Source organism: Notamacropus eugenii, chromosome 1 (assembly GCF_028372415.1).
Source record: "Notamacropus eugenii isolate mMacEug1 chromosome 1, mMacEug1.pri_v2, whole genome shotgun sequence".
NCBI classification, from domain to species: Eukaryota; Metazoa; Chordata; class Mammalia; order Diprotodontia; family Macropodidae; genus Notamacropus; species Notamacropus eugenii.
Window position 1 is genome coordinate 726,502,738 of NC_092872.1, and position 26,677 is coordinate 726,529,414.

Consider the following 26,677-nt stretch of genomic DNA (forward strand, 5'->3'; position numbering starts at 1 on the left):
TACAGGAATAATTTTATTTTTTGGATCATCTTATTTTTATTTCACATTTGTATTGATACATTTTTTAAAAATACTATTCATTTATTAATATATTCTTTCCCCCTCCTTTATGCAGTGGGTCATCTCTGATAATGGAGTGTGTGTTCATTCTTCGTTGCCAAAGAAGACCATGCCATCAGACAAATAATGATATGAGTTGCACTTGACTTTGTTTTTTTTTTTTTGAGTGAGGGAGGGCTGTGCAGGTCACCAGCCTCACTTCTTCTCCAGAGCTATGTGAATCCAGTGACCAGATATTCATCAGGATGATTGGAGATGACCCAGGATGAGACAATTGGGGTTAAGTGACTTGCCCAAGGTGACACAGCTAGTGTCAAGTGTCTGAGGTGAGATTTGAACTCAGGTCCTCCCGACTCCTGCACTGGTGCTCTATCCATTGCATCACTTAGCTGCCTCTCTGATAATGAAGAAAAAAGAAAGAAAGGAAGGAAGGAAGGAAGGAAGGAAGGAAGGAAGGAAGGAAGGAAGGAAGGAAGGAAGGAAGGAAGGAAGGAAAGAAAGAGAAAAAAACAATTCAGCAAAACTAAGAGGCAAATCAACTAAGTCAGATAGTATATGCAATATTCCATAACCATATTACCAACTCTGCAAATAAGGGCAGGATATCCGTTTCTCCATTTCTTCTCTGGGGCCAAGCATCATCCTTACAGTTAAACTAGATTTTCTTTTAAGAATTTAGCCACTAAGACCTTGGTTGCATCTATATTTGACATTGTTATTTTTCATTATCCACGTTGCCTTTAAACATAATGTTTCCTTGTTTTTCTTACTAGGGTTTATTCATTTTAATCATTGGCTTATCTGGATTAGGATTCCAACTCCTTCTAAGGGTTGCCTGCAACATAGTAGATTTCGTTCCACCCTTTTTAAACTTTGTATCTATCTTTTAATTACATTGTATCTCAACAGAGAGTGAATTATGAACCTGAAAAGATAGATGTACTTATCTGGCCATGATCTTAAAACTGTTTCAAGAGCTAAAGGTTTTTCTAGGGTTTGGTGACTACTATTGAAAATTCATAAAGATTTATGCCATGATTCCTAAGCTTTTCAATAATCTCACTCAAGGGTTTATGGATGAAAAGCACAGTAGGGCAGAACAGCACATTCTGGACTGAACCCTCTGGCACCATTTCAAGATTGTTGGGATGAGGAATTTGAATAGGTTGTTCAGAATTTAGTCAACTGCCTCATGAGCACACACGTATTGGTTTAGGCGGATCCAAGAAAGTTCTTTACGTGACTCACCAGTGTCAGCCTGGAGGACTTAGGAGCAGGTTTATTCTAGGAGAGGGATGGCCACCAGAAATCTCTTGCATTTGTCAATAGATGAATCACTGATGATGAGACTTGTACCATACAGAAACTAAAGCTTTTGGTTATGGAGTAAGTTATGATTGATAAGTCCTAAAACTTTGTATATGGACACCAGATGCCCTGGCTACTTCTTAAAGAGGCCTATTCGTGAATGGACGTTGTCTCACCCTGAGTACCTGCAAAGACCTTGGCCTAAAGGGCCCAAGGTCTCCCAGTGCATCCTAAGTCATCTCTAGTCATCCTGCTGAATATCTGGTCACTGGATTCAGATGGCTCTGGAGGAGAAGTGAGGCTGGTAGCCTGCATAGCCCTCGCTCACTCAAAACAAAGTCAAGTGCAAGTCACGTCATCATTTCTCTGATGGCATGGTCTTCAGCAATGAAGGACGAACACACACATACACACACACAACAACAACAACAACAAAATATGGACACCAATTTAGTTACTCCAATTTCTAAGGATTTTGTGGGTCAGAATTCTCTTCAAATCATAGTCATGAGCCCCCCCCCCCCCCGCACTGTATTTACTTTTAATGATTAACTGGAGGACACACTTTACTCACAACAAAGGCATTTGATGAAATTAAAATGTAATGAAATAACAACAAAATATTCCTCTTGTAAACCTTGAGCTTGTTTTCCCAGAGATGCATACGTACTCAGAGGAGATAGTAGATTTGCATAGGGATCACATATGGGTCATGTGCATGTAATGCCTCCAAAATTAGAATCTTGCTTTCCATAACTCTGGTCTTCACAAAAGGTTCAAATAGTAAGAAAGAATCAGAGACCTGAGACGAAAATACCCAAATTTTTAAAATGATGGAATATGATAAAAATATCCATCTGAATGGGTCACACTAAAGGACAGAATGAACCATATATGACCAAGGGATATAAGAAATTCAGAGAGCCCCACAACACCATCAAAAAGCCCAGTTAGTTTTTAATCGGTCCAATAGGGAGCCAAGCCAGAAAGAGAAACATGAACTATGCAGTGGTAAATTTCCTCTCTCTCTCTCTCTCTCTCTCTCTCTCTCTCTCTCTCTCTCTCTCTCTCTCTCTCTCTCTCTCACTCTCTCCTCTTTTCTGTCTTTCTTGGTCTCTCTTATCTCTCTGTCTTTATCTCTTCCTCCCCCTTATTTTCCTCTCTCCTTATCTTTTTCTTTTTTTCTCTGTCTCCCTCTTTCTCCCTGTCTTCATCTCTCTGTCTCTCTCTGTCCCTGTCTTTCTGTCTGTCTCCCACTCATTTGTAGGAACTCATGGATTTGGGGACTTACAGGTAGGAATTGCCAGAGGGATGCTAGGATACCTGGGAAGGGTTGCTTGGGAATTCAAAGGGCTCACATGGCAACTAACTGAGTTTGGAGATCTCTGAGGGGGTCCTGATTACCTTTGCCCTCCAGAATACACTTATCAGTCAGCCAGGGATCATCAGCTGCATCTGCAGGGGGTGAAAGAGGGTTGCCATGGTAAGACAATCCCTTGTCACCCATCTGTGGCTGTGACTTTTGGGAGAGGGAAGGAATAAACGATGGTTCTCCTTTTCCCCATGGTTTCTTGGAGTTGGTCCTTTGAAAAGGATTACAGCTTAAGCTACCTCATGATTTCCTTGGGAAAAAAAAAATGTAAGACCTCAAACCATTCATGCCTCAGGCTGTTGCTAGGCTTGCAAAGGCTTGGCTCTGTTACCTTTGTAGTGAGCAGCTACTTGGGTGGAATCTCAATATCGCCTTCATTATCTTTCTACTACATACGGAGGAAGTGCTGAAAATTTACAATTGCCACTAGGTGGCACACTGGATAGAGTGCTGGACTTGGAGTCAGGACAATTTGAGCTTAAATCCAACCTCAAAACTCTGTGCCTCAGTCTCCTCACCTGTAAGATGGATATAATAATGCCACTTATTTCCCATGGTTGTTGGGACGATCAGAGGAGTTAGCAGCTGTAAAGAGCTTTTCAAAACTTAAAGTGCTATATAAATCCTCTATGTACCTTTGTGGTCCCCCAGAGTGGGAAAAGAGACGAGCCTCTTAACAGGAAATGAGACACAAGCTGTGCCTGAACTGTATTTTAGAGATTTTCCTGAAATAAAATTTCAGGTGGGAGGCGGGAAGCAGCAATTGTGATAGATTGTGAAGCATTATAAGCAAATGATTGTTTTACTAAACACTAACAGGGGTGGGGAACCTGCAGCTCCAAGGCCTTCTAGATTCATAAGTGCAGCTCTTTGACTGAATACAAACTTCACAGAACAAATCCCCTAAATAAAATGATTTGCTCTGCAAAACTTGGACTCAGTCAAAAGTCTGCACCTAAGGACCTGAAAGTCATAAGTGGCCTCAAGGCTGCAGGTTCCCTACCCCTGCTCTAGACCAAACCTGGAAGAACCTGACCCAGAATGGGGGCTGGAGGTGGGGCAGGTGCTGGTGAAGTTAGAACAGCTTCTTAATTATCCTACCAGAAAGATGGGACAAAATATCTACTTCTTTTATGTGCCTTTAGCAATGGATATTAATCCTTCATTTCATAAGGGATAATCCTCCCCATCGCTGAACATAGTCTCTCCATTATTATCTCTATACTTACTTGGGGAAGTGTAGGGGCACGCTCAGGAAGGGGTCCATGAAATACATGTGACCAAGGCACAATGATATAGAGGAAACACATACCTCCCACACTACAAAGTTTGCCAATGTCTTCTAGCAATTAATTTGCTGTTTTCTGCTGGGCCTGCCCCATGTGGGATGTCTCTCTGTGGATTACCACTGGACCTTGAATTCACACTATTTTCCTCATGTCTTCAGGTACCTGGCTATTTTCAGGGCCATCTCTTACTATGTCCGGTATCTACCAGGAAGGCTTTAACTAACTCTCCTCTACCATCTCCTCTGACTCGCAGTTCAACATTCATATAACCTAATATCCCTAAAGTTTTACTTCTTCAAATGAAAAAGGAGCTAAGCGATATTATGGTGAGGAAACTAATTTCACTTCTATCTCTCTATATCTATCTGTCTGTCTGTCTGTCTATCTAGCTGTCTGTCTCTATTTGCCCTTCTCTCTTTCTTTTCTTCCTCCCTCCCTCCCTCCCTTCCTCCTTCCCTTCCTTCCTTCCTTCCTTCTTTCCTTCCTTTCTTCCTTCCTTCCTTCCTTCAAATAACTGTCATGCCCCTTTCTTCTTTACGGTTAGCACTGGTATACTGACTAAAAGAGGTTGAAAAAGCAAGTGCCCTTATTGCCTTACTCTACCCCAACACGACACCACATCCTGGTCTCTTTCAGTTCTTTGTACCTTCTCCAATTTAAAAAAAATTGGAGGTAGAGATATACTGTACCTACTCACATGAAGATGGCATGCAACAACCACAATCTCTTGCAACAGGTACAATATTTAGCATATCATCAAAAGCATGTATTATAATAATTCAAACATTTAGACCACAAGTCATTTTGAGTAATATGAAAGACTTAACATGCAAAGTATTCATACACAGCATACAGAACAATGGCAGGTAGGTGGTGCCATAGTTCACAGAGAGCCGGACCTGGAATAAGGAAGACTCATCTTCCTAAGTTCAAATCCAGTCTCAGATACTTACTAGGTGTATGACCCTGGGCAAGTCATGTCACTCTGTTTGCCTCAGTGTCTTCATCTGTAAAATAAGTTGGAGTAGGAAATGGCAAACCACTCTGGATTTCTTGCCAAGAAAACCCCAAATAGGGTCACAAAGAGTCAGATAACAGTGAAAAAGAGTGAACAAATACAGAACAAGAAAGCAAACAGATAGATATAATACAGTTACAACAACACGTTGCATAATAAAAATAAATCATATATAATACATGTATTTTGAAGCTGAAAAGAATGACAGGTATTTATAAAGTTTCTACTGTGTTCCAGGTACTGACTGAGGGTAAAAATACAACAGATGAAAGAAATCCTATACTGAAGATACTTACATTCTATCAGAGACAACAATACATACATATATAAGTATACATGGAATAAATACATAATAAATATATAATCAACCCAAGGCATTTAAATAAAAGTAATATTTTCATTCCAATAATGAGTCTTATATGGCAACAAGCGTAACCACTTTTTGCATTCTCCTTTGAAACATCAGAAACAAATTTGATCATAAGCCAAATAGGACTTTCCATTGTGACCGCTGGACCTTGGGAATAGCCCAGACTGCGTTGCTGGGCTAGTCCATGGCCTGGCTTCTTGGATACTATCTCTTCCCCTAGGGCCTCCTCAGCTGGAGTATGAAGCAGAAGCAGGGCTGCCTCTGGGCTCATCCCTTCCCCTCTATCTGAACAGAAGCCCCCATGGGACTGTATGTGTAATTCTCTGACCCTCCATTGGCTACAGCACTCAGATACTTCCTCATCTTAATCATGATCTCTGCATCTGGTAAGCAGAGGCCAGTGCCCAGAGTCTGCTTGGCTGACTGTCCAGTACACCTTTCTTTCTGCTCACCAGGGAAACAGAATAACTCCCCACTGGGCAGAAGGTGTTCTTGACACACTCTCTGTATGTTATTTTGTAGACTGTTAAAGTGCTCAGTCCTCCCACAACTTGGTTCAAGATGGTTTTCTAATGACCCACTAGATTCTGTGTGACTTCTGTAACCTGGGGCTCAAGTCTATCTTCATGGACTGTCCTCATTGGTGGAGAATAATGGTTCCATGCCTTCATGATGGGTGGAGTTGACAAAAGCTTGGAAGAGAAGAGATCTGAGTTCTTCTAACTTCCAGGTTAGAGGGAGGACAAAATCAAGTCCAAGAACTCTGTAAGGAGAGTCCTGGAGGGAGAAAAAGACATATATGTGGAGTCATGGGGAGAAGAAGAAGAAGGAGAAGGAGAAGGAAAAAGAAAGAGAAGGAGGAGAAGAAATTGCTCCAGACTATTTAGAAAGTCAGTTGTGATCTCTCTGGCCTGAGTGGGACAGGGGAGGCTGTATCCAAAGTTATGTCCAGTGGCTAGAGTGCTATACCTGGAGTTAAGAAGACCTGAGTTCAAATGTGGCCTTAGAGAGATATTAGCTGTGTGACCCTGGGCAAGTCACATAGCCTTGAGTTTCCTCATCTATAAAACGAGTATAAAGATAGCAGCCACTTCCCAGGATTGTGATGATCCAATGAGATACTTGTAAAGTACTCAGCAAACCTTAAACCACTAAATAAGAGTTGTTTGCTGTTGTTGTAACTTGCTACCCCAATGCTAGAGGACCCAAGAGAATAAGACACCATGAGGTGCTTGATTCACTGAGGAACGGAGACAGTGATGACAAAACCCAGGCTAAGCCCACAAGTGGAGAGGCAGGATAATGTGTAGACCAAGGGTCCCCCACAAAGTCAGAATCGGTGGGTTGGACAACAGCTGATAGCAGGTCATGGTAGGAGCGGCAGGACTGCTTGACTAGAGATCAGGTTGCCTTCTGATGCTTCTGGAGTAATAAGAGCAAAGGTGATACATGTAACCAGACCATGCCATTGACGGATTACAAGCACAGGTGATGTACTTTGTATATTTAACCTCTAATAAATAGGCTGGTCAATGCCATTTATTCATTCAGCTGTGTCCAACTCTACATGACCTCATGGACTTTTTTTATCTTTGGGGATTTCTTGGCAAAGATACTGGAGTGTTTTGCCTTTTCCTTCTCTACAGTGTTCTCATATTACAGATGAGGAACCAAGACAAATGGGGGCTAAGTGACTTGTCCAAGGTCACCTAGCTAGTGTGTCTGAGGCCGTTATTGGATCTCAAATCTTCCTGGGTCCAGTCTGAGTGCTCTGTCCACGGCACCACCCAGCTGCCCCAACATGATCTGCATGTTTGATTTATAGCATGTTTTCTTTGCTTTATTAAGTATTTTTACTATGTATGTTGTTATGACAGGGCCATCATATTTTTCAGAGAGTACAAGGAAAGGTTGATTCCCCTCCCTTTGGGATCAGGTTCTCCTAGGATTGAACCCAGGTCACGTAAGTCCAGAACTGGAACTTCTTTTCAGGAAAAGGACACTATGGGTAACTTCTGTTTTTTCAAGTGAGGCACAATAATTTGCTTTCCTAAACAGTCACTTGGACGCACTGGGAATGCCAGGCTGTAGACTAGGAGACTGGGAAGTAGGAAGAGGAGGTTTTTCTTTGACATATCTGAGCAATAGAGCAGCCAGATCTGATACTGTCACTTTAAAATGTTTATTTCATTCAGCTAATATACTTTAATATGTAAGAGCATATTATCTGAGAAGGCAAGCATTTATTAAGGACTTACTATGCACCAGGTAGTATATTAAGAGCTTTACAAATATCTCATTCATATTCTCTCTCACAACAACCCTGGGAAGAAGGAGACAAGCATTTATTAAACGTCTACTATGTGCTAGGCACATTATCTCATTTATCATTATCTTTCACAACAATCCTAGGAAGTAGGTGTTGTTAGTATCCCTTTGACAGATGAAGAAACTGAGGCAGACAGAGATTAAGTGACTTGCTCAGGGTGACACAAGTAGCTGTGTCCATGTGAAGTTGGGAAGGAAAGAATCTTCCTGGGCCAGAGGCACCAAAGGTGCCAAAGGTGTTTTTGATGAAATTATGGGATGCTGTCTGCCCACCCTTACATTTACAAGCCTAAAACAAACCAAGGGGAACTGGCTCAGGCACTAGCACAGTGGTGGTGTTTCCAAGGGTGTGCACAGAAGTCCAGGCTGCAGCCTCCATTTGCTCATGTGTGAAAGAGGCCAGGGCTGGCTGTTCAAGCTTCGAACGCCATCTGATGGCTTCAGCTGAAACTGTTCTCTGAAGAGCTATTCCAGTTTACACCCCTGGGAGGCACATGGTTATATCTGCCTGCCCACCTATCTTTTCCCTTCAGTGGAAAAGGCAGGTGCTCTTGCAGAAATGAAAAAATACCCATACCTGGCATGCCCCTGATATGCCAACTTGATTTTCAGAGCCTCAGAAGATGGAGAGGATGTGTATGCCCACTTGACTGAGAGATTGATTGAAAAACAAAGACAAACCATGGCCCTAACTATGACTTTCAATGGGAAGAACTCAGAGAGGAGCAAGAAAATGTGCCATGATATTAGAGTTCATTGTCAGAAGCTCCCACAAAGAGCAAGAGTCCTGCTAAGAAAGTTTGGTGTCCAGGGAAAACACAAGAGCATAAGATAATGATAATAGTAGTAGTAGTAGTAGTAGCAGTAGTAGTGGTAGTAGTAGTAGTAGTAGTAGTAGTAGTAGTAGTAGTAGGAACTAGCATTTGGACAGCACTTTTAGGGTATGCTAAGTGTCTTGCATGTGTGTCTCATGACAGGCACTGTGAGGCAGACGTTATTATTGTCCCCATTTTACAGATGAGAAAACTAAGGCCATTAGAGGATCAATGCCTTGCCCAGGGTTCCCTGGCTAATAAGTATGTGAGACAGGATTCAAACTCAGGTCCTCTTGATCTACTGGGCTGCCTGGCTGTCTCCCCTAGACTTGAAGCTGGAAGGGAGCTCAGAGAACATCTGATCCAACCCCTCACTGTACAGATGAGGAAACTGAGTCATGTTAAGTGACTTGCCCAGGGTTATCCAGCTCAGAAGTATCAGAAGTGGGATTTGAACTCAGGTCTTCTGGACTCCAGGTTCAGCACAGTATCCACTGTACCATACTTTCTCTCCAAACAGGATAGTACCTGACAGTGGCCTAGAGTCTTTCAAATCTGGCCTCAGACTAATTGTGTGACCCTGGGAAAGTCACTTAACCCTGTTTGCCTCAGTTTCCTTATCTGTAAAATGGAGATAATAACAGTCCCTTCCTCCTGGTGTTGCTGTGAGGATCAAATGAAGTAATCATTGTAAAGTGCTTAGCATAGTGCCTGGTACATAGTAAGCCCTAAATAAATGTTAGCTATAAAGAGAATGGACCATTGGACAGCCATGCTCTATGGAGTAGTTGAAAGATTGAGCAACCTGTAATTGCATGTATTTATCGATTCACTGCATGTAACCTTGACCCATATATTGTATGAAATTTATGACTTATCATACTATGTTTTGTTATTGATTTCTATTCTATGTATTCTATTTCTGTATATGTTCCTATTTGCTAACATGGATGATTGATTACCTGTATGTGTGCTGTGTAGTTAGGACCTGCAATCCAATTTAGAAAATTATAAAACTCTTTTAATGACCCCAACCCCCTGTGAAACAAAGGACCATCCGCTCAGAACCCACAGTCTTCCACTGATGTTGTATGAATGTGTGGTAATTAACACAACAGTCTTTGAAAAAACAAATTTTGATTTTGCACTGACAAAATCAATGTAACTAACAAAAGAAAAATGTTATCGATTAGGAGAAAAATCTTTGCCTCATTGATAGGGTTTTGATAGCTAAGACATCTAGGGAACTGACATAAATATAGAAGGGTCAGTGCATAAATGGAGAGGGTTCTCAAAAGAATTGCAAGCTATTAACAGTCACATGAAAGACAGCTTCAAATTATTAGGGACAAAGTAAATGCAAATCCAAACAACTATGAGGTTTCACTTCAAGCTCAGATGATATGATGATGTCAAAAATGACAAAAGATGGGAAGAGGTGATGTTGAAGGTGTTTTAGAAAGACTGGAATATTAGTATTCTGGTGATGGAGCTGTGAATTGGTTCTAGAAAGCAATTTAGACTTACATTTTAAAAGTTACTCAAATGCTTATACAATTTGCCTCAGAGATTTCACCATAGAAAAACTCAAAGACAGGAAGAATATACATCAAAATATTCATAGCCATACTCTTTCTGAGGTCAAGAATTGAAAACAAAGTAGACATACAGTGCTTTAGAAATAAACAAATTATAGTATGTGAATATAAAAGAATATTACTGTTCCATAAAGAATTAGGAATGTGAAGAAATCAGAGACACATAGGAAGACTTTATGAACTGATGCAAAGTAAGACAAGCAGAACTAGAAAAACAATAGGCACTAGGAAACTAGGAAAACAGTAATACACACAAGGACAATTTCCAATGGAAATGGAAAACCATGAAACATTCAAGAGTGAATTCTGTGCAGACAAGAGTAACGTAGGATGTGCAGGCATGGATGAGTTGTATACCATCAACTGGGGAAAAACCCATATGAGAGAACTCTGATCTACTGGTGTATTGGAGCATGGTATATGCTAGTTTTTTTGTTTTTTGTTTTTGCTTTTGGAGGCAATTGGGGTTAAGTGACTTGCCCAGGGTCACACATCCAGTGAGTGTCTGAGGCTGGATTTGAACTCAGGTCCTCCTGACTCCAGGGCCAGTGCTCTATCCACTGCATCACCTAGTTGCCCCAGTACATGCTAATTTATGAATTATTTTATTGGGTAGTTGGAGGCACTGAGTCACAATGGATTTAGAGAACCAGTCTTTGAGTAAAGAAGACCTGGATTCAGGTCCTGCGCTTAACATATAGTATTTGATCAAAGGCAAAATATCTAACTTTTCAGTGCCCCAGACAGGTCTCTAAGGATATAAATTAAAGACATATCACAGACTCTTGCCTGCATTGTTAGAGGACGTTTTGATCCTGGGACTTCTAATACTAAATGAAGTCCCACATCTGGGCAAAAAAAAAAATGTATATTAAAAATATCCCAGGCACTGTGGTATAATATGGTATAATGGATAGAACATGGCGCTAGGTAGACCTGGGTTCAAGCCCTACATTTGACACATATCAGCTATGTAACCCTGGATAAGTGCCCTAGGTCACATTCTGAGACTAGAAATTACAACAGAAGGATCACTTGCATTGGTAGAGGGATTGTCCTCTTCTGGGAGTTCCCAGTGAAATCACAGGTCCAGACCCAGTATACCTGGTACGGTTGTTAAGGATGACTTAGGAACTACCATGGCCTCTCCTAACTGCCTGAGTTTCTGTCCCTTGAGGAGTAGAAGGAAGGGGCTGGAGTTGAGCAGGAAACCTGGAGGGGGTGTTGTTTTAAGGGGTGCTTCCTTTGAATGTACATTCTTTATATCATATGGTTCCCTATTTGATACAAAACATCCAGGTCCTCACCATAACCAGCAAAATGTTAGGTCTAAAGAGCAGATTCCATAGGTGTGGGCTCCAGAACATCATAATTCAAAGTTGTTTGGAATTTCAAACTGAAGGGATGCTTGCTTGCTGGTGTCGTGCCAGGGTTAGATTCTTGTTATACACAGATAAAGAAATGAGGCCCGGAAAGGGGAATTGACTGGTAACAAGGAAAAGAGCTAGGACTTGGGATTTGGACCCAGTGCCCGCCAGATTCATTGGCATTCCCAATGCACCATCTTCAGTTAATTGTTGAGTTCTTTTTGGACTGGGCTGGGCTGTTCTTTGGGGTCCCTAGTATTGTCAGTACCAGAGAGTTTGTATACATGCTGAATTGATGTTGGTCTTTCCCAACCACCAACATCCACCTCCCAAAAATGAATTGTTACTAAGGAGACCCAAACAAAGTAGGCTGCATGGCTGGTAGTCTCATGTAAGCAGTTTTCAAATGCATGCTTCATTCCCACTGAAAACACCTCTCTCCTGGTTTTTCCATTTATTTCTCTGTTCTCTACTTATGCTTTGCCCTGGCTCTCTGCCCTGGGTGATCCTTAGGACTCACAGAATTTGGTGAGAATCAGAGTAACCCTTGAAAGGTCACTTGTCACTTTGTGTTTTGGTTATCAGCCAAACTGGAGGAAAGGTCAAGCTTCCTATACCATCTGACTATGAGTTCAGTCTGGTCATCCAATATATGATCAGGGAGTTGATCCTGGGCCATTCTGGCCTGACCTCTTCCCTGCCCCAGCTCATTACCCAGAAACTATCAGGGCATGATCCCATTAGATGAGGCATTCAGCCCCATTCCTCTCCTCTCAGGCACTACCAGAGAAAATAAGATCCCCTTTATTCCAGCCCACTTCTTTCTGAAGGATTAGAAAGGCAGGGGGGGAGGGGGGAAATCTGTTTAATAATAAGGATGTTTTGTTTGTTTTTGGAGGCTTGGTCTCCCTGTCTCACCCAGGCTGGAAAGGCAGTGGGCCACTCACTACCACTACCACTGATCAATGTGGATGCTTTGACCTGCCCCATTTCTGATTTGGACCAGTTTGATTCTTCTTGGGCAGCTCAGTGGCACCCTGATCACAGGAGATCCCCATGTTGGTACCAGCCCTAGGTGGGACATTTCATTAGCTGTATATTAGTTCTACAGCTCATAATTTCCAAAATCAAGCAATTCAACAGCTTCAATTGCCTCATGTCAGGGATTGCAGGCATGCACCTACATTCCCGGGCCTTCCTTTCATCTGTGAAATATTTTACAATTGTCATTTAGAAGAAGCTTTCAGCATCACCTTCTTATTCAGGGAAGTAGTGTTATACAGGGGACAGAGGGCTGACTCTGAAGTCCAAGGGCTTGGGTTCAAATTTTGGCTGTGTTACAGTCTTTGAAGGGAAGGAAATAAGAATGTATATAGTGACTACTATGTGCCAAGCCTTGCACTAGATACTTTTTGTAAATTATATCTCATTTGATCCTCACAGCAACCTTAGGAGGCAGGTACTATTATTATTCCCATTTTATATTTGAGGAAACTGAGGCAGGCAGAGATTAAGTGTCTTGTCCACAGTCACATGATGTTACCTAGCTGAAGTCAGGATTTCCTCACTCTAGTTCCAACATTCAATCCACTTTCAACTTCACCAGCAAGTCCCTTGATTTCCTTAGTTTTCACTTTCCTAATCTGTAAAGTGAGTTGAACTAGATGGTTCTTGCAGTCCTTTCTAGAGTTGAGTTCCAGAACTTCCCTAAGGAAGACAGAAGGAGGAAATTGCCATCATCCTCATGTTTTCAAAAGGAACAAACCAACACATAGCAACTGGAGTTCAGAAAGAAGGAAGGATCATGTCTTAAGGTCTTGGAATATGGACTTTAGGGGTGCCAGAGATGGCTGCCTCTGAAGCACAAAGAAAACTTGGGAGATGGGAAATAACAAGTTTAGATGGACCATTAGGTTCATAGATTTAGAGCTGGACAGTATCTTAGCAGCCACTGAGTCCACCCCCTCTCATTTTGATGGATGAGGAAACGGAGGCCCAGAGATATCAACTCATTCAGTACATCTAAGACAGGATTTGAACTCTGGGCTTTCCTGACTCCAAGTTCAATGTCCTACTCATTTGGGCATTCTCTAGGAAAAGGCATCTAAGTTGGAGACAATTTGTCCCTTGGGGATATGGGCTTGGAGGCAGTGGAATTGCTAACCAAAGTATGGCCCACCCTGGGTAGAGAACAAGAAGGGAACCTGCTCTGAACCTTTCACACAGAAACCAGACTGTTTACCAGTAGTGGTATTTACTGAGCTCTGGAGGGTCCAGCAGTGGGGCGGTATAATTTGGACGCTGTAGGGCTCAGGGTCAGCAAGACTTAAGGCATCAATGTCTAGTAACAGTGCACTTGGTGGAGTCAAGTCCACCAATGAAAAGCCCCCAGAGTTTTTCCAACTCTATCACCATCCATGGTTCTCAGGGCCCCCGTGGCACACGAGGATCAGTGGTAAGGGTGGGCTTGGCCTCTCTTTCCCCAAGTTCTGGCACAGTCTCTTGGCCTTGGATGAATCCCCCTTCCCCAAGGCCAAGGCTCACTCCCGGGGAATGAAGACAGCTAGCAACGTGATGATAACAACTACCACTACAACGCCAAAGACCACGCCCGCGATCACTCGCCACTGGATGTTCTCACAGCGCTTCTTCTGGGCCAGTGTCTTGGTTGTCTTGCTGAAGGCAGAGCTCTGTAATGATGGGTAAAGGAAGAAGCTTAATGTGGGATACCAGCACTGAGGAAGGGGAACCCTGTCACTGTTCTCTTTTTAGCCTCCAAATTGTCTCCTTTATTCCCCAGTATATATTATATTCCCCAGAATTCCTGAATTTCCCAACTCAGTGTGTGTCTGTGTGTGTGTGTATCTGTACATTCCCTAGAATTCCTGAATTCCACCTTCATGGACAATCATGGACCAAAATCTATAAGTTGCCTCTAAGGCCATGTCATCCAATCCCCTCATTCTACAGGAGGAAACTGAGGCCGACAAAAGTTCAATGACTTGACCAGGGTCACCAGCAAGCTGGATTTGAGCTTGGGTCTTCCTGACTTCAGGTCCAATACCCTTTCCACTAAAACACAGCGTTATTGCCTACTAAGCCTTGACCCTTCATTTCTTGCACACTTTGACTTAAGAAGCCAGAGAACCTCCTTTCACGTTTTGTCATTGCTTTCCCTTCTCTACCTTTGGAAAACCGGAGAGCTGCAGGTTACACCAGCAAAATGTCTGGAAAAGACATCCCATCATCTCCCTACTCTAGGGACCACTCCCTAACTCATATACCCCTGTGGTGTGGTCCTGAGTACCTCACTCAGCTCCCATCATGCTCCTGTCTCACTGTCTCAGGCACATTCCTTCTTCCCTTCTCCTGTTCCCTTTTCCCCATTCCTTCCCCTCTACTATTCCAGCCCCCATTCCTCCTCATACCATATGAAGGAGCTGATCGGATCGCTGCTCCAGATCGGCTAGTTTGCCATCCCGCTCCAGCACCCGTTCAAAATTATTCAGCATGATTTCAGTCACCTCATCTGCCTGCTGTTGGCACCTCTCCAGGTCCTTCCCTGCCTGGACACCAAGGCCAAAGGTCATTGAACCTCAGAGACCATCCTTCCCCTCTTCCTTTCATTTTGGTGGAGGTATATGACAAGGTCATAGATTTTCAGCTGGAAAGAAACTCTGAGAACATCTAATCCACCTTCCCCCCAATCTTTCCAGTAAGGAAATAATGGACCAGATAGGTTAAGCAACTTGCCCAAGGCCACAGGTAGCGAGTGACAGATGCAGCATTTGGACCCATGTTCTCTGACTAAGGTCATCACACCTGTATTGCACCACATTAGAAGATGACTCAGGATAGTACCAGTCTCCCCTCTCCTCCCTCTAGACTTGTCTTCCCTCTCCTTAGAGGCTCATTGAGAACCTTTAAGGGAATTTAGAGATGATCTAGTTTAATTCCTTATTTGAGAGAGGGGGAAAAGAACTCTCTAAATGGGTGTGATATTCTCAGGTTCATTTGGCAAAAAAAAAGAGTATAGCCTTGAGATCTGGAAGAAACCTCCAAGTCACTGAGTCTAATACTCTCAGGTTCTTTGCTCCTTTTCTCTTTCTTTTCTTCTTTCCTTTCTATCTTCCTTTCAAGATTTTTATCAATGCCTTTTGTTCTAACACTGAAGTCACTTTCTAATATGGCACCCCACCTCCACCACCATAAAATCCACCCTTGTAACAAAGAAAAATATTTAAGCACAACCAACCAACTTGGTGCCCATGTCTAACAGCACCTACAACATTCCATGCTCATCTTTCTTCACCTGTCTACCAAGTGGAAGGAGGTGTGGTTTAGCATTTTGTTCCCTGGGATCAAGATGAGTCATTATAATTCAGTATCATTATTTTAGGGAGGACACTAAAAGCCACTGAAGGGAAATGACTTGCCCAGGGTAAGTCCATCAGTCAACAAGCATTTATTAAGCACTTACCATGTTCCTGCCCTCAGGGAACTGACTTTCTAATGGGGAAAACATGCCAACACCTATGTACATATAAGGCACATAGAAGATACACACAGTATAAATTGGAGGTAATCTTAGAGAGAATGACTGAAAGGCGGATTGAGACAGTGAGGGGTGGGAAGGCCTCATACAGAAGGTTGGATTGGAGCAAACTCTTGAAGGAAGTCAGGGAAGTCAGGACTGGAGTGGGGAGAGATTTGAGGTAAGAAGCCCTCCCAGCCGCAGGCTATTGTACAAGTCCAGGTGCAAGGTGATGCTGGCTGGCATCAATGGGGTGGGCATATCAGACAGTAAGGAGCAAATGAAGACAAGAATCAATCAAGTGCTTACTATGAGCTAAGCATTGTGTTAAGGGTTTCTGGGGAGAAAGACAATCTCTTTCCTTAAGGAGTTTACATTCTAATGGGGAAGTCAACCAATATTCAGGAATGACTCTCAGAGGATGCTGATTGGATCCGTAGGACAATTGATTGACAGCTTTCCAAGAATGACAGTGTTCGTTTCATCCCTAGCAGGGCAAAGACCAGACCACGGGTTTCCATATTCCTGATCCAGTCTGACTTCTCTAGCAGTCCTCCACCTGCCTTGGGAGTGGGTTCTTCTAGTCCATGAGCTTCCTCTCCTGGTGTTAAGTGGAGGGAGATTCTTTCTGCCCAGGGCACTTGAACCCTGGCTGGAGTGTGGCTTTCCCAACAGAGGACAAAGATGAAGAGAGCCATCATCCCAAAGCTGACTGACCAGAAAGGATGCCGATATGTAAGGCTGAGAAAAAAAGAGAACCCAGCTTTCTCTTTGAAGGTCTGAGACTGGTCAGACCAGTTCTACCTCTCATCCCACCCATATTCTTGGGGAAGATGAAAGCTTTCCTTTAGGAAAACCACAGACTTCCCTTCCCCTGGCCAGGGCTGTGGTTGAGCTCACCTACACCAAAGTAGTTTCTTCATAGCTTGAGTTGGCAGCCTGACCAATAGAAGATGATCAATTTGGGAGGGCTGGACTAGAGACTGAGAACAGGAGGGATGCAAGACTCCGAAGCCAGAGGGAAGAAAAATGTTACTGGGCTGAGGGATCATTCATGGAGTGATGGAAAGAGCCTTAAATTCTGAGTCAGTAGAAGAAACCTTTGGTTCTGTTAGTTTTTGTTCATTCATGTCCAACTCTTCATGACCCCATTTGGGGTTTTCCTGGCAAAGACACTGGAGTGGTTTGCCATTTCCTTCTCCAGATCATTTTACAGATAAGGAAACTGAGGCAAACAGGGTTAAGCAACTTTCCCAGGGTCACACAGCTAGTAAGTGGCTCATGCTAGCTTTGAACTCAGAAAGATCAGTTTTCCTGACTCCAGGGCCAGCACTCTATGCACTGAACTACTTAGCTGTCCAACTCTGTTCTGACCCTTGCTCTAATAAGCTGTGTAGCCTTGAACAAGTTGTTTGACTTCTCTGAATGTTTTCTCAGTGCTTAGCACATAGTAGGAACTTAATAAACGTTAAATGACTGTTGACTCATTAATGAAATAGGCATTAAAATATTTTCACCACCTATCTCCCAGAGTTATGGTTACTCCTAAAACTAAGAGAGATATTATTTTTATGAGTAGTAGGAAAAAACCCTAATCTAGAGAATGTTATAGAATAGAAAGCATTGGAGGAAACAGAGGGGTGAATGGGAGCTAGATAGCAAAGGGCAGGGTCTGGGAACACTTCTGTGCCTTGGCTAGCATCTGAATCAGATCAGTTACAGTCAGCTCTGAGGTGAGTGCCCTCTCACCCACCAACCAACTCTCCGACTGAGAAGCAGTTTTTCAAGTCCTACTCTGATGATGGCACCTTCCCAAGAGCGCCACTAACCCTTTCTCTTCTTGGCTGACTATCCATAACATGTCTCAACTGTGCTATGCCGATTTATTTTCAATTCAAATGTGCCACATTCTCATGAGTTTAGTCCTGGAGGGGTCCCGCTCTAGTTCACTTCAGCTTTGTAGATGAGAAACCCCATCTTCACCAAGAAAGAAGGGAAGTGACTTGTTCAGGGTCTCACAAGCAGGAAGGAGGAGACTCTTGAAAAAATTCATTTGATTAACACCTGCAGTATCTAACTCAGGGAGGTAGTTAAAGGCTGAAATGAGGTAATGTACGTAAAGTACTTTGCAAATGTTAAAGTGATATATAAATGTTGTTTATTAATATCTTCCAAGTACCTAATTCATGAGGGGAAAAAATATTGTAACAGAAAGAAAACCAAAATTTAATTTCTATTTTCTCCAAGAAAAACTTCCTGAGCTGCTTTATGAATTTGGAATTGGCATTTTTTGAAGTGATTAAAAATATTTGCTACCTTGACTCTGAGGGGGAAAAACACCTCATTTGATCTTGACAACAATCAACAACTGGTTTTCTAATCATCCCCATTTTATAGAGGAGGAAACTGAGCAGGTTAGGTATCAGCTAGTGAGTGTTTGAGGCTAGATTTGACCTCAGGTCTTCCTGTTTTCAAGTTCAATCTGTTTCTCTTTGTCCTGCACCACACTTCTCTTCTCAACAATGTGGTGTCAGGGGTGGCAAGTTCAGCATGGTGTTGTAGAAAAAAGTAGAAAGAAGTGCTGAGTTTGAGTGCTAGATCTGAACTTACTGGCTGTGTGACCTCGAGCAAGTCAATAGACCTCTCTGAGTCAATTCTCTTTTCTCTAACATGGATCATGCCTACACTTCCTCCTTCACCCAGGATTATATGAGGTACCAGGAGTAAAGGACTTTAGAACCTTAAAAATGTCCTGTGAATGTATATTATTGATCACTATTACACTGATAAGATTTCAAGCTCCTTGAAGTCAGGGATATGCTCTGAGGACATGTTGAGGCAGCTAGATGGTGATGTAAATACAGCACTGAACCTGGAGTCAGGAATATCTGAGTTAAGATCCGACCTCAGAAGCTTGTGTGACAAGTGGCAAGTCATTTAATCCCTACTTTCCTCAGTTTCTTCAGCCTTAAATGGGGATAATAATAGCACCTACCTGTCAGGGTAAAAATGAGAATTAAATGAGGTAATATTTGTAAAGTGATAGCAGAGTGCCTGGTACGCAGTAAGCACTTAATAAATGCTTATTTCCTTCTTTCAGCTTATAATTCAATCCAAGTATTTATTAAGCCTATAAACATATGTGTATATATATATATATATATACATATATACACGTATATGTATGTGTACACACACACACACACACACACACATTATGAGTTCAACTCAGCCTCAGGCTAACTATGGGACTCTGGGGAAGTTAACCCTATTTGCCTCGGTTTCCTCATCTGTAAAATAAGCTAGAGAAGAAAATGGCAAACCACTCCAATATCTTTGCCAAGAAAACCCCAAAATGGAATCACAGAGAGTCAGACATGACTGAAAAGACTGAACAAAAACATGTATATATTAGATAAATAATCTTGACTCTTGCTTTGGAGTCAAGATGACTTGAGTTCAACTCTTGACTATAGCATCACTAGCTGAGTGGCCAGAGGAAAGTCATTTAACCAATAGAAGGCAGAACAACTAATGTTCTGAGTAAGAGACAAATTGCATAGCTCCCTTGGAAAAAGAAATTCCTATACCAGGAGTTCTCTGTACGTGTCAATTTACAGAACTAGATTCTTTTAAATGTCTAAAAAATTATTTTTAGATACTTTATTATCTATTTCTTCAGCCCATGAGGAGCTTTAGGGAAGGCCTTTGGAAATGCTGAAAAATAATTTAATATTAAAATACAAGCTATTTTTAAAAGTTGGTACAGTTTTTCTGAGGTATTAATTCTGTCTGAGTTTTAGAACTAGGGAATGGACGTACACTCAGGGGAGGTTTGGGCAACAAGGGCAGAGTGCAGAGAACAGAGGCCAGATTAGGGAAGTGGAACCATTTTCTACTTTCTCCTGAGGAAGAGCTTTATTATAATCTCATTTTTCACTTTTAGAATCTGTTTTTTGTACCTGTGTGTATCAAATTTAAGGATAAAGCAAAAGACCTGGGTTCAAATTTCACCTCTGATGCTTTCTACCTGATCTGTGCGACATGTATGGCAAGTGACTTAACCTGACTGGGCCTCAGTTTCCTCATCTGTAAAAGGAGTAGATTGGACCAGTTGGCCCCTGAGGTCCCATTTAGTCCTAAATCTATGCTCTTGTGACCTCGGGAGTTGGAAGGAACCTTAGGGAAGATCTCATCCAGCTTCATTTTCAGAGGGAGAAACTGTTTCAGAGAGGTTAAGTCTGTAACAGGCCAAAGGTCATACAGAATAAATCACAGAATATGAGAGTTGGAGAGCTTTCAAAGCTGTCTAATCTAACCCTTAACTTACCAAGAATCCCCTCATACAGTATACCCAATAAGTGGTTATCCAGCTTTTGCTTTAAGAGAACCAGTAAACTGAAACCCTTGACCTCTCAGAGCAGCCAATTCCATTTTTGGACAGTAGTAATGGGTAGGAAGTCTCTCCTTACATCAAGACAAAATGTGCCTCTTTTCCACTTCCACCCATTGTTTCTAGGTCTGTTCTCTGAGGTGAGAAAGAACAAATCTCTTCTATCTGCCACTTAAAAATCCTTTAAATAGTGGTCATCTATGGAGTCCCTCCCCCACTTTCCCAGGTCTTTTCTCTGACTCAAAATGGAGCCATTTCCTGCCAATGATCCTTATATGGCATGATCCCAAGGCTCTTCACCATGCTGGGGGCTCTCTTCTGGATCCAGTCCAGCTTATCATTATCCTTCCTAAATGATGTTAGCTTCCCCCACCTCCTTGCTCCCTTCATCTCTGTGGGATGGCTAAGGGTTGACTCTGCCTATAATTTAGGAGCAGCTATTTTTATGACCCACAGCTGTGTTCCCAGCTCACTTTCCTTCCTAAGAGCCCACGCCAGGCTCATACGATTAGAGTCAGACAGGACCCTACAGATCATCTCTGGTTCAACCCTCTTGTTTTTTCTTATAGGTGAACAAAGAAGTCCCAGAGAGGGAAAGGCATGTTTAAAGTGGTCACAAAGTTAATAAAGTTGCAAACAGGTCCTCTGACACCATATCTGACACTCTTTCCTTTAAATACTGCTTTCTATTATTCTGTTTCCTACTTTATGAGTCTCTGGGGTCAAATCTGTGCCTAATTTTAAGGACCAGACTCTGTGGAGGGATTGCCTGGGAAATGAGGGTAGCTTAGATGATAACAGAACTCCCACCCTGCAGGGCAGCCAAGGGAAGGGACACACATTCAGTCCCTGTCTTACTGACCCTTCCGCCTGCTCTGTGCCTCAGTTTCCATTCAATGCTGTTTTTAAATCAAAAGGATAAGAAGAATCTAGCTCTCTGGGGAAGGAAGAGGAAAGTCTACATTACTATCCAGATTTTTCCTGTTTATTGATTTGAACTTAGCCCTTCACTGTGCTAGGTAATGTGGAGAAAAGAAAGTGTAAGACCCAGTCTTCCAAAGGCACAATTAAGTTAGGATAGGAAATAGTTAATCAGAATGCAGAGCAATAAAGAAGTAATTAAGTGTTAAATTGTGTGGTGAAAGCTGGAGAAAGTAGAGGGAGTTTCCAGATTAATAAGAACTGGGTTTGGCTGTTGGGTGGGACTTGACTGAGGTCTGAAGAGTGGATAGGCAGGGAGGAGGAGCAAAGGACATTCCAGCAAAGGCACCGATATGTAGGAAGGCCCAATGGTTGGAGCTGGCAGAATAGGCACCCCAAGGAGTAGCCTGAAAGGGAAGGCGCTGTCCAGGAATGGGAGGCAAAATCGGAAAGGTAGAAGAGGGCCAATTTTTGAGGTATTTGAAAACCAGAAAGAGGAATTTAGGCTTAAAGTGGGAGGAAGAGAAAAGTGAAAAAGTAAACTGGAAGGCTTCTCAAGGGAGAAGTAGAATGAGGAAAGCAATGTTTAAGGAATAGTATTAGCTGACATTTACAGAGTTCTTCAAAATTGAAAAGGCACTTTCTACATGTACCTTATGTCACTGGAGCTTCAGGATAAGCCTGGAAGGTAGATACTACAGATATTTTACAGATAGGAAAGAAAAACAGAGAGGTGAAATATTTTGCACAGCTAGTAAGGGTCAGAGGTGGGCTACAATCCCAGGTCTCTCCTGACATTCTTATTGCTCTACAGCGCATCACACCTTTCTTAACTACATTTGACCCTTCCTATGAGAGAATGAACAAGATTCAGACCTACTTGTCAACAGGAGTAGTCGTCATCCCCAGAGATATTCCAGATGTCATGCTAGACCCTTCATTCTCTCTCACCTCTCATCTGTTGCCAAGTCCTGTCCATTCTACCTGCCCAACATCTCTCCAGTATACCACTCCACCCCTCTTTCCCTCTGAGATTGTCACCATCCTGGTACAGACGTGAATCACTTCATGCCTTGTAATAACTTTCTGGTTGGTCTCTTTCCATCTCCAATCCACCCTATTCTCAGCTATCAAAATTGATCCCTCTAAAGTATATGTCTGATGGAGTCACTCCTCTATTTAGTAAATTACAATCCCTCCTTATTGCCCCTAGGATCGCATATAAAACTTTGGCTTTCAAAACCCTTCATAACCTGCCGCCTTCCTACCTTTTCATAATATACGATCTAAGAGTTACCCACTTCCCCAGACAAGACACTCTATCTCCTCTGCATTTTCCCTGGCTGTTCCCCATGCCTGGAAATATCTCCCTTCTTTCTCTGCCTCTAGACCTCTCTGACTTCCTTCCAGTCTCATCTAAAGTCCTACCCTCTCCAAGAAGACTTTCTCAGTCCTCCTTAACATTAATTCTTTCTCTTTGAGATTATTCCAATTTATCCTCCATATATCTTGTTTCTGCCACAGTTATTTGCACACTGCCTCCCCCACCCTCTAGGAAACTGTGAGCTCCTTGAGGGTAGAGATTGTTTTTGCTGTCTTTGTATCCCCATCCCTTAACACAGTGTCTGGCACACAATAGGTCCTTAATAATTGCTTATTGACTACAATTACTTTCCATAACCTATACCGTACTGTACACCATATATCCTGTAAGTACTTAGTTAATTCCTGTTTGTCTTTCACATTAGAATTTAAGTTGCTTGAGGGCTAAAACTACTTTTTTTTCTTTCTATGTATACCTAGCACAAGGATAGTGTCCAGCACACAACAGGTCCTAAATAAATGCTTATTGACTAAAATTACTTTCCATTACTTTGCATATATCCTGTATGTACCTAGTTAATTCCTGTTTGTTTTTCACATTAGAATTTAAATTCCTTGATGGCTAGAACTACTTTTTTTCTTTCTCTGTATACCTAGGACAAGCACAGTGCCTGGCACATAGGAAGTCCTTTCTTGATAAATGCTTGCTGGCTGACCATTCCACTAGACTAGAAGCAGGGAAATAACCCTGTCTGTAGACACTGATCTTGTCTCAGGACTAATATCCTGGATTCTCCCTCCTGCTCCTTGAGTATCAAGTACTCTTCCTTCTCCCAAGTCCCCTCCTTTAACCTAATTGTTGAACTAGCACAACTCTGTTTAAGGGTCTCGACCTCTACCTCTTTCTCCAAATCCCTCATTTCCTGCCCCAGCCCCCTGTCGACAACACCATCTTCCTGCTCTATTTCCTTTTCCTGCCTCCTTGTCTCTAGAGACAGAGTCATCTAAGCCCTCTCAACCTCAGAGCCATCACCACATCCATATCTCTGCCCTTTCTGTCCTCAGCAGCAGTCTTTAAAAAGTCCAGATGATTTCCTGGCAGGCACAATACTCTCCATGGAGCATTCTTTGGGGGGAGAAAAAGGGGGATGCTGGTGAGAATTGTCCCAGTAACGGAGTTTCAGCTCAAGAGCACAAGCCAAGAATGCGGTCTGGGAAATTTGGGGTCAAAGTGGAGGGACATTTCAACAAAGTGTTTGTGAGTTGCAAGTATTTGGAGTATCTCAGCAACCTCAGTGGGATCTCTTTATTCCCCTCCTAGCCATTTCTGGCTCTCATTCTTGACTAAACAAACCTCTTAGTAAGAAGCAGTTTTATCTTCCTGGAAGAGGGTTAGGGGTGGGCAGTGGGGAAGGGCAGGAGACTGAGCCAAAGGACCTTAGTACTCCTGTGACCTTGAACTAGTAAACTACTTAGCCTCCCTGAACCTGAGTTTCCTCATTTGTTAAGATGAGCAGAATAGTATTACCTGCCTCCACCCCGCCTCCCAGTTCCATAGGATTGGTGTGAAGATCAAATGCAAGGAAGGAAACAAACATTGACCAAAGTACCTACTATGTGCCAGGCTCTATGTGCTAAGTCTTGAAAATATTATCTGATTTGAGCCTCACAATAGTAGGTGCCATTGTTGTCCCCATTTTACAGCCAAGGAAACTGGGTCAAATAGAGGTTAAGTGATTTAAATGGAATTAAGTATGAAAAGCATTGTATAAATATGTTATTGCTGTATGAAGGAGCTCTGATTCCCTTGGTCAGAAAGTGAGCTACAGTAACTTTGGTGTCCTGAGAACCTGACGTCTGTTTTGTAGTAGCTGAGTGACTTTGGATAAATCACTTCAAACCTCTCTTGTTCTTGGCTGTTTATTCTGTAAAATAAGGAAGTGGGGATTAGGTGTCTATAAGGTCCCTTTCTGTGCTCGGTCTATGATCCTGAGTCCTACTAACTCCCTCCATCTAGGCAGGGAGCAAGGGTCTCTAACTTACAGCCTCAGAGGATTGTCTGATGCTCAGAGACGTTAAGTGATTCCCTGTTTATCTCACAGCCCCTAAACGTCAGAGGCTAGAATCTGAATCCAGGCTTTTCTGGCACTAGAGCCCAGCTCTAATCACTAACACCCTGTTGCATACACAGTAAGCGCTCAATAAATGCTTGTTGCTTTGCCCAGACTTGGCTGTCTATCGATAACAATAATTGGTAATGGCACCGATAATCTCCAGGGCTTTTCTTGGGACTTTCCTCTAGCTAACCCTCACTTCGCTCTAGTACCCCGCCCCCCACTCCTCCGTCCCGTTCCTATTCCCCAACACCAGCATCGTTCGTTCCCTTCAAGTCTTCATTGCTCTCAGGGGGTTCCCTCCCCATCTCCTTTCCTTTCCTCCCTAGCCCTCACTCCCTGATCAGTTGGGGCAAGATAACCTCCCGGAACCTGCCAGTACTCTAGATTCCGGGGCTCTGGAGGAGAGCTGGTGAGTACAGTTTCTGCGCGGGATACCTGGGTCCCATTATGCTCTGCGTGGGTCTGGGAAAGCCCCCAGGCTCCTCTTGAAAAGTGATCCTTCCTTGCTCCTCCCCCTCGATGCCCACTCCCTGTCCCGGGCAACCGAGGTCCTCGGGAGAGCTCACCTGTGCCGGTCGATCAGCCCTGTTCCCCTCCTCCTGGGGCGGGGGGGAGGTAGGGGCCCAGCCCGCCCCACTCCTGCAGAGCACTTTATCTCCCCCAGCCCATCCCTCAGCTGTCAGGCCCCCTCTCCAGCCCTCCACCTAGACCCTCTCACCATGCTGCCGTTGGCCCTGTCTGCTCTCCTCTCGTTCCAGTGGTGCGTCTCGCCGGCCGGGAGGTGCCTCGGGCAGCACAAGCTTGAGGGGCGGGGGGGGATTAGATACACACTGGGAGGAAGGAGGGAAGAGGCGGAGCCAGCATCAGAAAGGGGGGCACCTCCTGGGTCGGGCGGGTGGCAGGGCTGAGCATAGCATGACTCCTGGCAGCCCCTGGGCTGGGGCAAGCAGAGGTGACGAGGCGAGGCAGGGAGCTGCTTTGACGGCCCAGGAGACCAAAGCGAAATCGAAAGTCCCCGAAGGGTGACAGAATGCTCCCCAATTTGTTCTCTCCCCTCCCCCAACGGACTTCAGCCTCCCAGCCTTCATCGCAGCCTCCTTCCAACAAGCAAAAACAAGCAAGACGAGCCAACGACAGGACAGGGACATTTGGACTTTGTTGGGTAGAGGGCAAGAGCTGGGTCTATCATCCACACTCTGGGGCTCCGGACTAGACCCACGGTGGCCAGGGGTGCAGAGTCACCACCAACTGAACTAAGTGACTGCCTCTTCTATTGTCCCTGAGATTAAAGACAAAAGTCTTTTGTTTGATCTGTTACCTGTCCAAGTAATTCCTCTCTCCATATTCGAAGGTTCAGCCTTATACACACTGGCCTTACACATGACATTCCACCTTCCATCTCCATCGATGCCTCTGCGGAAATAGAGGCTGACCCAAGGACTGGAATATGCTCCTTCCCTCCTTCCTGGCTCTTTGGAATGCCCCCTTCCAAGCTGAGCCTGAAGGCCACCTCCGACAAGACTTTTATTTCCCTTATATTTACAGATAGGTGTATCTGTTCTTTCCTTGGATAAGCCCCTTGAAAGGAGAGTCTGTCTGGGTATCTCTGTGCCTAGCACTAATACCTAGTATAGATGAGGCATTTTAATAAATGCTTGTTGATTGATTAGTTTCACAGGAAGGCATCAGACTGGTGCCTGAGGAAGGGTTGAAGGAAGTAGGGGCAGTTGACTTTGGAAAAGGGAAGACTTGGAGAGGTAGCCCTGGTCAGAAGGCCTCAGGTCAAAGGCCTTCTGCTGCCACATCCTAGCTGTAGGACCCCAGGGACCTCTCAGTGCCCCTGGCAACTCTTGAACAAGACTGC

General features: G+C 43.4%; 1 protein-coding gene and 1 long non-coding RNA gene across 3 annotated transcripts; one reads left to right on the plus strand and one right to left on the minus strand.

Annotated features, from left to right (window-relative positions):
• Positions 1 to 7,580: 7,580 nt before the first annotated feature.
• VAMP5 (vesicle associated membrane protein 5) lies at positions 7,581 to 26,604 on the minus strand. 2 transcript variants are annotated; one of them, XM_072636976.1, is made up of 3 exons: positions 26,132 to 26,604; positions 14,954 to 15,091; positions 7,581 to 14,215 (listed from the first exon to the last, which is right to left on the minus strand). In XM_072636976.1, the coding sequence occupies exons 1-3, from the start codon at positions 26,216 to 26,218 to the stop codon at positions 14,066 to 14,068; spliced, it is 375 nt and encodes a 124-aa protein (XP_072493077.1). In that variant the 5' UTR covers positions 26,219 to 26,604; the 3' UTR covers positions 7,581 to 14,065. The 2 variants fall into 2 exon arrangements, with proteins under 2 accessions (XP_072493077.1, XP_072493078.1); XM_072636977.1 differs by lacking the exon at positions 26,132 to 26,604 and adding an exon at positions 25,532 to 26,116.
• Positions 20,915 to 26,130, plus strand: LOC140521694 (uncharacterized). The gene is made up of 2 exons (XR_011973029.1): positions 20,915 to 25,222; positions 25,478 to 26,130. It is a non-coding gene; the product is annotated as an uncharacterized lncRNA (long non-coding RNA).
• Positions 26,605 to 26,677: the final 73 nt, after the last annotated feature.